The following is a 13,429-nucleotide window of genomic DNA, read 5'->3' on the forward strand; positions in this document are numbered from 1 at the left end:
GGCGAGCAGTCTTTGGGACTCAACCTTTTGCAAGATAGGCCAATAACACACACAGCATTAGACTTTATGACCTCCAGTGGAGCAAGATAGAAGCAACACACAAATGCACACACAAAGATTTGAAAATATTTACAAGATAATGAGGCTCTGAGGCTCTGAAAATAAGTATCTATGCAGAGAATAATGGGTCAGCCTGTCTTGGAAGCTAGTTTGGTGATGTGGAACACGCAAGACAGTTTGTGACAGATTGTGGGGCCGAGAAGCAACGAAGAAGTAGCAAGCACAAATTAATTTGGAGCAATTTGACTATTATAGCAACTCATCTCTCCACATATTTTCAAATGTTTGCGTGTGTGTGTGTGTGTGTGTGTGTGTGTGTGTGTGTGTGTGTGTGTGTGTGTGTGTGTGTGTGTGTGTGTGTGTGTGTCGCATTTGTACGTTATTCTTTCACGGCCGAACTGCAGCATCGAGAGGCGCCAAATTTGGGTGTCGATACTTTAGAATCTGGGCAAGGTTTTAAGCAAGCACACGTTGGCTTTGACGCACATTTCGAGGTGAAGCCACTATAAAGTGTATATTGGGATGTGTGGTCAGGCAGTGCTGCCGCCGGTCGACAGGCAAAAGGGAACCACCATGAGGACAATAACTCCATCGCTTTTCAATGCCTAACATGTCCCGAAACCACCGCCAGGTAAAGCTCACTCAGCACCGTTATTCTGCCCCCCCCCTCCCCAGCCAATGCCTGCTAGTTGTAGATATGGAGAATGATACCACAACCAACCAGTATTGCTAATTGGACAGAGTGCTGACTTTTTATCTGAAACAAGTACAATAGTATATTGGTTAATATATTAGGTGAGCATGGTCCATGTGCCTGGTGTTAGCTGAATGGTTAGGGTTAGGGTGGTGGGCTTGGGATCCCAGTTGGGATCCCAGGGTCCTGAGTTCAAACCCCACTGGGCTGTTGAATTAATACCAGGTGGGGTTGACTCTGCCTGTTGACTCCACGTAGGTTCGAACATTTTTTGTAACCACGGACCTGTTCTTATGCATGACAAGCTGGGTCACCTGATAAAGATTGGCTTATTTAGACTTTAGTTAACCATCAAGAAGATTTATGTTTGAAGTTGTAGCAAAATTAATCTGAGAGTGCACCACGGCAATGATTGGCCAAATGGCCTAATTTCCTTGTTTGAGGTCAGTTCGTTGATTTTCAGATGTACAAACATACATGCAGAAAATGGGGGGGGGTGGAGGGGGTACCCATAGCATTTTTTGTGCCCTTAACCTGAACCTGGGTACCCCCAGAACATTTGCATTAGTGCAGCGGGGTTTTTTTTTCAGTTAAACACTCATGGATAGGCAATTTCTTTGTGAGGGGGATGGGGGTTGATTTTGGGGAGAATTTTTGTTTGTGCCCTTGACGTGAACATGGATACCCCTAGCACGTATGCAAAATCTGGTGAAGATTGGGCCTGCCATTTTATTCCTGAGAATTTCAGACCTACACACACATAATCCACACAGACCGTTTCCATGGGGGGGGGGGGTGGGGGTTCCCATGACCTGACCGTGGGTACCCCCAGCGAGGATGCAAAATTTGGTGGAAATTGGTGAAAGGGTGTGGAATTGTATAGAAATCAAAGAAACACGCGCGCGCACACACACGCGCGCACGCACGCACGCGCGCACGCACGCACGCACGCACACACACACTCCGTTACGGTAATACATTTTATGTATGTACACACGCATAAAAGAAATAAACACGACAAACACAAAGATTTATCTTTAAACAGAGTTCTTTGAAAGAGGAATCAGTGGGAAATTAGCAAAATTCAATTGAAAAATATATCAAAGCACAGAACATAAAATGTCGATCTGTAATTTATGCCTTCATGACCAGATCATGGCAAACACGTGGCCGCATGGCCCTTGTTTTTACATGTGTATCGATGTCGAAGTGAAGGGTGGATTATATTAAAAGGAGATCGCTCAAAAAAACCACAAAAAAACGATGTACTGTAAAAATAAAATTGCACATTTTCAGCGGGTGAGACACCTCCTGAGGCACCAACCGCACGGCTCAACACAGGTAGGAACATACGTCTGTCCAATCGATGTTCCCTTGAGAGCACGGATACTTTTACCGAAACGAACAACCAAGCAGCTCGGAGAGTGCTCGCCAAGTGGCTTAAGCACTCAAGCAAGCACTCCAACAAAACAGTGAAAACGGCTAGTTTGGCACGCGATTGGCAACACATTAAACATACACCTCCTGGAGACGCCTGAAATGTCAATGATTAACACCTCATTAAACATACACTTCCTGTAGACACCCAAAATGTGGTGATCGCATGTGCCAAAATTAAATAAAGCCACAAACGCTGACATCTCTGGGTGTTTATAAGCATTGCAATGTACCAAGCAAATCGTCGCGGCCTGTTCCAAGTCGAGGCATGGTTGAGCAGGCCAAAAAACATGGCAGCTTCAGACCCCAGCGAGGTTACCTAGGATACGCTTCAAGACCCAGAGAGCGAGGTGGTCGAAGATCGCCTGATGTAGCATATAATTAAATAAGGCTGTTAATTGTCTTCAAAAGGAGTGTTTTAATTAAACCAAACACCCAATTTTTCACTCTTACACTTCCTTGAAGATTTCTTGGTATGCATGCAAAGTTTCAGGCTGCTCTGTTTTATAGTTTTGGAGTTATGGAGGACACACACACACACACACACACACACACACACACACACACACACACACACACACACACACACACACACACACACACACACACACACACACACACACACACCCTGTTATTTGTGTAGATAACAGTCCATAAACATACTCTGTAGTCATACTGTGCAGGACGGCATGTGCAGTCCGTGCAGTAAACATACTGTGCAGTCAAAAATTTGTAAGAAGCAAAATAAACAATCCCCAAATTAACCCTTACTGGCAGACAGGCCCATGGAACAAGCCAAGCGAAGGATATCCATCACATCCTTAATTATCCTAATTCTTAAGGCCTTTATAGAAGACAAGGGAAGATGGAAGACAAATAAGGCCTTGATAGAAGACAAATTCACAGGACAGCAGAGTTCCTCGGCCAAACCGGGTAAAAGTTGTTTAAATAAACATACTGTGCAGTCAGGCCCAGTTGCCCAGATTCGAATCTGCGAATCCCTGAGGAACACATCAGTCCCTCCCATCAGATTATCGCATGCAAAGGTCTTACTGCCGTGAGGATTGAAGTTCCTGGGCCAGGAGAATGCAGTCCGAAGAAATCACAGGAAAGATCTTATCTTTGGCTGAGCTTACAAAAATCCACGTGATTGCCGGAAAATCAAAAGGTACCAGGCCGTGAATAATCGCTATCTCAACCAGAGAGCTGGTGTCAAAGCCACCCATTGCTCGCCTGTTTATACATTTATCGTTTTTAAAAGACTCGTCTAATAATTAATATTTTTTTTATAAAGCATTGCAGTGAAGTCTGATCCAAATAATTTTAAAGGAATATATGCATTTGTATATCGTAATCAGTAACAAGAGCACAAGTGAGCACAATATACGCCCGCACAAGAAGGTATATACAGAATTGTGCTACTACATGGAAAACAGCATCCTGGTTGGCATGGCAACCACTTTAGATGACGAACGTATGTCACGACACACCGTCACCACAGTCTGTACCTATGTACCAAATATGAAACGTGAAAGTTGAAAACTGTGAGTTAGAGTGCGGACAGGAACGGATGGAAAACAGCATCCTGCTTGCCATGGCAATCACTTTAGATGACTAACATATGTCGCGACACACCGTCTCCACAGTCTGTACCTATGTACCAAATATGAAACGCGAAAGTTGAAAACTTTTGGGAGTTACAGTGCGGACAGGGATGGAAAACAGCATCCTGGTTGCCATGGCAACCACTTTAGATGACGAACGTATGTCGCAACACACCGTCTCCACAGTCTGTACCTATGTACCAAATATGAAACGTGAAAGTTGAAAACTTTTGGGAGTTAGAGTGCGGACAGGAACGGATGTACGGACGGATGGACAGACAGACAGACAGACGGACGGACGGACGACAGGTATCACATTATACACCCCGATATATATATATATATATATATATATATATATATATATATATATATATATATATATATATATATATATATATATATATATCGGGCGTATAAAAAATAGTGTGGTAGATAAAAACATTAGAAAGGAAAAAAATAACTTGCACCAAAAACTTTAACATTTTCATGCTCACGCTGACGCTCACGCCGGGGGTATCACTATAGCTCTGTTCTTCGAACAGGCGAGTTAAAAAGATTACTTTAGAGCCAGCAGATGAAAATTTCGGAGCAAGTAGGATGTGCCGGAGAACAAGTCAGGTTAATAAAGTGTATTGATTCAATAACAAGGTCAAAAATTTGTAAGAAGCAAAATAAACAATCCCCAAATTAACCCTTACCGGCATCCAGGCCCATGGAACAAACCAAGCGATGGATATTACATCCTTAATTATCCTAATTCTTCAGACCTTGATAGAAGACAAGGGAATTTCACAGGACAGCAGAGTTCCTTGGCCAAACCCGGTAAAAGTTGTTGAAAAAGAGAACGTCCTGTGCAGGCCAAAGGCAAGGCATCCCAAGGTGGGCAAAAAGGGGTGGGGGGGGAGAGATGTGAATGGGTGAGGTGGATGTGATGTCGACTGGACTAGGCATGGCTTCCACCTGGCAAGGTGCCAAAATCAAGGTGCCTCCTGGCATCGTGTCAGGCAAGTTCTCGCCCAGGTTCCTGACTGGCTCCCCGAAACATTGCCCACCTACATCAACGGTGATAATTTGCGCCCCTCCTCTCTCCTCTACCATAGGTCCGTCATTCTCCTGATGGGTGGGGCTCACACCTTTCCCACCTTGAGTCGCGGTTTTTCCTGTCGGTGGTTTCAGGACATGTTGGACATTGAAAAGCAATGGAATTATTGGCTGCATGGTTGTTACCTTTTGCCGGCGGGCGGGCATCCCAATATACACGTTATAGTGGCCTTTGGTGGCCTCAGAACGCATGCCAAGGCCAACGAGTGGTAGCTTAAAACCTTGCCCAGATTCTGAATTACCTACACCAAAAATTTGGGGCGTCTCGGTGCTACGGTTTGACCATGAAAGAATAACGTACAAACACTTGAAAAGATTTACAAGATTTATCAACTCCCTCAGAATCATTTCCACAAGAATACTTTTCAATGGTTAATTGTCAAACAGGTTATTCCGAAATCAAATCAAATTGTAATGTACATGCCAAATCTTTCACATGGCAATGAAAATGAACAAAACGTTATTTTGGTTCATTTGAAAGTTTGTTTTTTTGTGGTTATTTATTTTACTCATTCATTAATTCCTCTGTTACAAAAGCAGCATTTATCAAAAAGGTGTACATCAGCAACACATGATGAGAACACTTAAAATAGACCGTAAGCAAAGGTGTACTTGTAATATTATTTGTGTTTCCAAGGTGTCGACTACCACGTGAAGAGTTTGATGTTGGAAAATGTTCGCATTGCTTTACAGTTGTGGGACACAGCTGGACAGGAACGGTGAGCATTGGCCCGACTTAAAGAAAAATTTTTCAAACACAAACAAAAGCTAATCTGGACTAAAAGCATGCAACAACATCGTCATGTCATAAAATGTGGTCACAAGTAAATACTCTTGTGCAGATCACAACATTAATTGATGCACAGCAAATGTGCGCACTATTTGTGGATCAAATCAATGGAACTACTAACTCAGGATGTCAAAGATGGCTGAAAGGAATGCCTGGATTTTTGTTTTTCCACTGCTTCAGTGAGTTGGGTTAATTGGATGTGCTGTGCATATTCCTCCAATCAAAAAGTCGAATTTGGCCATCCTGGCTCTTAATTGGAGAGTACTGCTCAATCAAACCAGTCAACTTGACATGTAGTGGAAATGCACCATAAATTTGGTGTAGTTGCTTTGTTGCAAAAGCAAAACTGGTTAATGGATTTCAATACCTCAACCAATGCAGCAACAAAACGCACTCCCACAAACATGTTGCATATTCCAAGTCATGACAAAGTTAGTTCAAGATGAGGGTGATTTGATGCTCTTGGAAACAATCTGAAGATGCTTTTTTTGTTTTAGGTTTCGTAGCATCACCAAGCAGTACTTTCGACGGGCAGATGGAGTACTTGTTATGTATGACATCACAAACGAATTTACCTTCCGAGCAGTTCGAAACTGGATGATCAGAGTGAAAGTAAGATTTTATTTTCTACTACTTTAATAAAAAGTTAATTTTTAACAGTGCTGTTTGCCTCGTTGTTTTATTCAATCTCCCTCTCCACCCTGGTCATGATATCTGTTTTTGTTTGGCTGAACTTGGGATCCAGAAAGAAAACACATGTGCAGCAAGCATGGGCTCATGACCCATTATCCCTTCATGACTGCACCTCTGCCCCCAATCATCCTCCCCTGCGACACATCCCAATGTGCCTTCCCACAGATCTCGCACCACACAACCCCCTTCTAAGACTGTGGCATACCACTACCGACATATACCTCTCTGCAACACCATGCTTATGCAGGGTGACCACAAATTACCGTTCCAAATTCAAATTGCAATAAAAATAAATACAAGAAATGGGATACGGTTTGCTGCATGTGAAAGAACATTTTTGAAAGTTTTATTTACTTTTTTCCCCCCATTTTCAGGTTTCTCCTATGACATGTGATGTCACATTTACTACAAATGGCATCCCACAAGAAAAATATCAGTGTGTTGCCTGGTTTATAGAGACCAAATCAGCAACACAGGTTCAACAATTTGTACCTCTATTTCTGCAAACATGGACCAACTGGTAACCATCAATTCCAACTCTATATTCCTCACATGCGACGACTTCAACTACCACCATGCCAGTCGGCTGGGTGTTAGCTCTGCAACAACTAGCCATGACAACTCAGCTGAGGCCTTCTGTTACTCTGTGGGGCCCGACCCATTCTGTAAACTTCTGAAGCCAGATTTTTGCAACTGATACATCCTCCTTTCTGGACCGAATAATGCCAAAATTCCCATCCAACCTCTCCTGTCACTCCTCTGCCTCTCTTGGACCTTTTCACCACTTTCTTGCTAAAGCCAATATCGCCAGCTATTGTTAGAGACCTATCTCAGCACCACTGAAAATGGCTGTTCAAACAGGCTATACCAACAGGGATCAGTGGTGAGGGGGTGGGGAAGGGAGGTTTGGACTGCCATATCCACAGCATCTGATGTTGATTCCATCTGCATATCATATTGTTACGAATCTGGCAGCCATGAGCACTCAACATTCAGGTCCTTATAGAACAGTTATATCGGTAAGTATGTGTTTCTAGGTAGGGTCCCGTCCTATGTTTAGTGGGTGATTAATTGTACATGCGCTGTGAATTATTTTATAGTTAGGATTTTTACATCACCAACAACGACAACAACACTCTGCTCGCAGCATTGACCGTACTCTTCTGGCGCTCACCGACATGCGGGCGTGTGCGGAATTCCATGCCCTGGGCAGTGTGGATTTCACACCAAATATGGTCACGAAGCGCTTCGTTCTGGCTTTGCGCCAAATAAGGGTATGCGTCATTTTTCGCCCAATGGGTGACGCGTGGACCAAAGCCGGGGCGGTTCTTCTCAAGAAGGCGGAGCCGGGACATGCCATTCACCCAATGAGAGCAGGGGTAACGGGGGAGCAGACCCGCCCCGAGAAAGCGACGGAATTGATTAATGATTGCGTCCGGTCTGCTCGAGCGCGCATCTGTCTGGATCTGCGGCTGACTGCATCGCGCGCATCCAAGGCGTCTCGTCTGGCGCATCACTACAAGCGGTCGACCATCTTAACACGGGAGATCACCTTGTCTCGCCTCCTCTGGGTTCAGCTGCCCTGGTCCGTTCTTTTGGCGACTGGTGCTCCGGGAAGGTGCGGTCGTACAGCCGCATGAACGCGGCCAGGTAGCCAGCACGTTCTCTTCCCTCAGCTCATCTTCCCTCCGAGCTGAAGGGGCAATAAAGACCGAGAGGTCCATCTCTTTCTGTGTGTGTGTGTGTGTGTGTGTGTGTGTATGTGTGTGTGTTTGTGTGTGTTTGTGTGTGTGTGTGTGTGTGTGTGTGTGTGTATGTGTGTGTGTTTGTGTGTGTTTGTGTGTCCGCGGGCCCTGTCTCTAAGTAGAATTGTTTAAGGAATTGCTTGTACATTTGTTACCTTTCTTTATTCGTGATAACTCTGCTCTGTGTTCCCCTCCCCGATTATTGTGATAAATAAATATCCCTTTTGTTAAATGTTCCAGCTCGTTTCTGTGTTTCTTTCATTGGCTTAGCATGGTGCATGTTTGAGAAACAGCGAAGCAGTAAATTTTTCATTTGGACCGACAGGCCTCGGTAACCATCCGTTCGGGATACACATGGTTCGAGCACGGTAACGGCTCGTTCCGCTCGAGGCCTGTGGAGGGTGTGAATTCCCCGGTAAGCTTTGCTCTGTGGGTACTTAGGTATATTGAAGTTTGGCAATTGACCCTACCCCACGCGGTCGAATTATTGGCAATTCATGGTCCTGTAAGGGGCCCGTGCCTTTCGGATTCATCCGAGGGTCACGACCTAAATTCCGGTTTGTTCGGTGGAGCCGACTCCACTGCTCCCCCAAGCGGTCGTGCTTGCCACCGATACCTGGCTCCACAACAATATTTCCACAAAAGCATATTCTCTCTTATGCACTTGTCTGTCCCATTCCACTTGTGGCTATCTTATCCATCCTCTCGGCCCAAGCACACCAAATGTAGTGGTGAGATAGTAGCGTTCAGACAGCTTGTATTCTCATAATGGAAAGCGAGGTCACCAAAGCACAATGCTAGTTCACCAAGTATTTAGGTTACCAACAAGTGTGTCAATCTTGAGGCGAGCCAAATAATAATGTTGTGAATCTCATGGGTACTCTATTCAAGCAGTCACCATCTTCAAAGTCCTGCTGGTACCTTTTCCAAGTCTGTCTGGTATATAATCCCTCTCCATTCACATGCTCACATAAAAGGGCCTGACCTCAGACTCTGTATGAGACAAGGCAGAATGTATTAACTCAGTGTTTTCCTCCAAAGCTAATGCACCTGACCCATCCCACTCTGTCCCTCAACATATCCCCTTCTCACCACTGCCTTATCGACTCTGTCTCATTCACACTTGAGTATGTGGAGAAAGTCAAATCTTGACTCTTCATCAGCGACAGCCCAGTATTAATGCCCACATTCTCAAATGCTACTCTGCTGCTATTGTTACTATGTTGCCTATTTACCCTGTTGCTTTGCTCTTTCATATAAAGTTTCTATACATCGTTATAAAAAAAGAAACCAATAGGATGTCAATTCCTCATTCTTCTTTGCATTCATATTTTGTACTCGTATGCTCCTTGCAGGAGAGAGTTGAAGAAGATGTAACAATATTCCTTCTTGGAAACAAAACTGATGCCATCAAGGAAAAGGGAAGGAATGTGAGTTCCAGCGATGCAAAGAGTCTCGCCAAAGTGAGTAACAAAACGGACCTTGGAATGATTGCAAACACGATCCTGTGAATCAAAATTGTTTTAGTAAATTCGTATGAACATTGCACGAAAGAATACACATTGGGCAGTTTACAAATATAATTCCCAAGTTTCCTTCTTCTCATGAGAAGCCTTTATCCTTCTTGCTGAATTATATTTAATATACAGTATCTATCTTTAATTAAGACAGTATTTCGGGCTGGAAAAATGGCCGAGAAGTATGCACACTCGCCTCTAAGCTGTGTAGCTTGGGTTTGAATGCCAACCCAGCTATAAACTGTCATCCCGGTGTTTCACAGGCAGGGGTATTCATCAACAAGTTTGCCGTCCCTTGGATGGACGTTAACCGGCGTCCTGCCTGCCGGGATGGATGTTAAAGATCTCATGATGCCCTTCGCGAAGAGTGGGCGAGCTATCGCCAGCACCATTGCCAAACTCCAGCCTTAACCATCGCAGAATGTCAGGCCTGGCTATCCGGTTCATGAAAAACTTGGGCCAAAAATTCCCCTGGCCAACCCCACAAGAATGTGGTAATTGTGGCAAGTTAAAAAAATAAGATGAATTAAGATGAAATTGTTGTGTCGATGGGTCTGACCAAAGTCACTCGTCGTGCCAGTGGTTTGTACCCCTGGAGATCACAAAACTTACTGAATTTACACTGCTTTCATTAAATGATATTCTTTCCTCCAAGGATCGCTCAAATACAAATACCGAATTTGGTGGCTGTCCGTGCGAGAAGGCAAGAAGGTAGGAAGTCGTTCCTCATAAATAAATGGCTTAGCGATAATAATATATCAAAAAACAAAAAGAACCCAGATCATACAATTAAGTAATTTTGGCTGCCAGACCATGTGTTCAATCAAGTTGAGATTTAAAACATGTATTCCCCATCACGACTAGATCATAATTGTGAAGTTTCACATCGACTAAGCGGTTCCAGAGGAAATATTTAATATTCTTCTTAAATTCAATATGGCTGCCAAACCATGTGTCCTATGACATCAGATGTGTGAACCTTTTGTTCCTAATGGATCGGCAGTTATTGGGTCACGAGCGCCAGTCAGAGTGACCACTATATTCGTTATGTCTGTGTGTCTGTCTGTGTGTCTGTCTGTCTGTGTGTCAGTCTGTCCAGAGCATAACTCTGTGGACTTTGATCCGATCTTGATGAAACTTGGTTATGTGTTCGATATCAATGACTAGTTGTGTTTTCCTGGATGAGGGCGTTATACACCCATTGTGGGCAGAGCCACGCCCAAAAAATAGCCATTTTAGGGGGAAGTAGGATTAAAAATCTATCTTCTCCTGGGGAATTGACTGAATGGAATGGGTTCTTCGGTATTTGAATAGCAAAATGAATTATTTAAAACTTGTCGTTGTCCGATTTTATATTTTCCTCCCAAGGTCAAGGTCACAAGGTCAAAAACTTAGGAAATTGCGAATTTTGACATAAAAATCATACAAGCGCCCAAACTTTGAGAGCTTGGATGATTATTTTTTACGCATAATCTTGAGGTCATTCCCCACCTAAAGTCTTCAAACCATTTTGCTCTATCTCGAACACCTTGCCCGTGGCGCCCCCTTCAAGTTTGTTTTTAAGCTGATTTCATCAAAGTATGGATAATCCGAGGAGTGCGAAATGCCATATAGCCTATATGACCTTATATTGTCCCTGGAATGTTCCAGAGGAAGTTTTGCACCAAAGGTTATAATCCTTGACCTTTGACCTTTAAAGGCCACAAAGATCAAATTTTCAAAGTTGTGGGAATCGAACCAGGTTTTCGACCTTCTTCGACGAACTAACTCCAATAAGCTATAGCACGTATCCTGTTTCCTTATTTTAATGTCCACAACATTGTTTTGTGATCTTTAAAGGTTATGCAAAGGTCAAAGTTTGAATGTTGTTGAACGAAACCGGGTTTTCGACATTTTGCAGCTAATAACCTGTCACCCGTACCACATGTTGATACTTTTTAATAACTTGGTCAAAAATTGTCACATTGTCTCATCATTGACTTCTGAAACAATCTACATCGTCAAATACCGCTCGTGAACCATCGTCGTCTTCAGACTTGTACCTGTAAAGTTTCACCTCAATCTGTTCAGCCACTTCACGGAAGATTTTTGAAGGTTTGTTTTCTTTAACAATATGGCTGCCGAATCAAGTGACCGAAGAAGTCATCAAATTTTTTTTCTGTGGACTATTTTATCCCAAGATGACTCAAAAAATTTCATACTGATCAAGTGTAGCGTTCTACATATGCATTGATGATGTCATAACAAAAACACCTATGATGTCATAAAAAAAAATCACATTCAACATGAGAATACTTGCCATGTGCCAAGTTTCAATTTTTTCCTTGCTGCAGTTTCAGAGATAGAGGTCCAAAGTTTTTCCATTTTTCCAACATGGCTGCCACACCACGTGACCTATGACACCATAATAATCATTAAAACATTCTACATAAGCAGTTGCTCCGATAATGAAAATTTTGTCTCAATCCTACAAGTGGTTGTGGAGAGAAATATTAAAGCTCTGTGTGGACAAACAAATATACAAACGGACCCAAATGCAATACCCTCTCCTTTGGCGAGGGTAAAAATAAAAATATATATATATATATATATATATATATATATATATATAATGAATATACACGTATGCACACGCACACAAAGTCCAACAGGATATTGACATACTGCAGAGGTGGCACACTTGCCTTTGAAATGTCTAGCCTGAGTTTGATTCTTGGGCAGATGATATACTGTTAGATTGGTCTGCACCGTCTGAAACTGTGAGATGGATGATTGAGTGTGCAGTCTTTCCAATGAATGTTTAGCTGAATTCAGTGACCTGATGTGAAAATCCTCTTCAAATTCCAAGTCAATCAGATGAAAATTGAGGTTGTTGACCTTTGGCCTTTGTTGCCCTAAAAATCAATAGGCTTCTTCTTTGACCAACTCTACCATTTTGCGAAGGTTGGTTTAAAATTGTGACCTGTAGACGGTTGACAAAGACATGCAGAATAACAGACCAGACCAACCAATATACACAATCTTCGATTTCACAAGTAATAGTCATAATCATACGATACAGTATACAATTCGAGAAGTGCATGTGTGTGTGCGTGTGCGTGACTTTTATGTACTTCTGAACCACTGGGTGGGAAGAGTTGAAAACTATCATAGAGTGTCACTCCCAGTGGCATTACAATTGGTCATAGTAAATACACCAAATCTGGGAGAAATATCCCATCTGTAATTCTGGGGGAATTAACCCGTCCGTAAGGATGGGTGGGCTCTTCGCCTGTAACAATAACAGCTTCCAGCCATACAGTTTTGGAAATCAAATAATCTGTCATGTTTAAAACGTATTTTGTCTTGCAGGAGTATAATGCTGTGTTTTACGAGTGCAGTGCCAAACAAGCTGTCAATGTGGAGGAAGCAATTTTGCACATGGCGAGGTACGAATAAAGTCTTCAGTTACTGATGTGTCAAAAGGGGATTGCATCCAACATTGCTCTTTCGTACTGCACAATTCCAATCATGAAAGTTATGTTTTAGAACAGCACATCTCTCCATCATGCATTTAAAGTTTGACAAAATCCTATGTTTTTTTGGACCTTGCTCCTATTTTTAAATACCACAAAAATTCCCATACCTGGTTTGCAGTACTGTGTGAATACTTTTACGAAGATACTCTGCAAACATAAAAATCAAAACGTTTCTCCTTCCTTCGCACGGCATTCCTATTTCCACGTAACCATCACATCCATGCTTCCGCCGGAAGACTTGCACACATTTTTGTAATTGCTCGACTT

The 13,429-nt window shown here is 42.9% G+C and overlaps 1 protein-coding gene across 3 annotated transcripts in view; it reads left to right on the forward strand.

Moving 5' to 3' along the window:
* LOC147025121 (EF-hand calcium-binding domain-containing protein 4A-like) overlaps positions 1-13,429 on the forward strand; it is a 73,590-nt gene that overhangs the window by 59,442 nt on the left and 719 nt on the right. Inside the window, exons 13-16 of one of the 3 annotated variants that reach the window (XM_085885756.1) lie at positions 5,537-5,618; positions 6,187-6,301; positions 9,483-9,590; positions 12,996-13,072. In XM_085885756.1, the coding sequence (XP_085741882.1) occupies positions 5,537-5,618; positions 6,187-6,301; positions 9,483-9,590; positions 12,996-13,072 (382 nt within the window). Of the gene's footprint in view, positions 1-5,536; positions 5,619-6,186; positions 6,302-9,482; positions 9,591-12,995; positions 13,073-13,429 lie in introns of those variants that run through there. The other 2 variants (XR_015059351.1, XM_085885757.1) reach the window with 2 other exon arrangements.

The sequence above is a fragment of the Eptatretus burgeri genome, chromosome 6 (genome assembly GCF_056783735.1).
Source record: "Eptatretus burgeri isolate ZD-2024b chromosome 6, Ebu_testis_v1, whole genome shotgun sequence".
NCBI classification, from domain to species: Eukaryota; Metazoa; Chordata; class Myxini; order Myxiniformes; family Myxinidae; genus Eptatretus; species Eptatretus burgeri.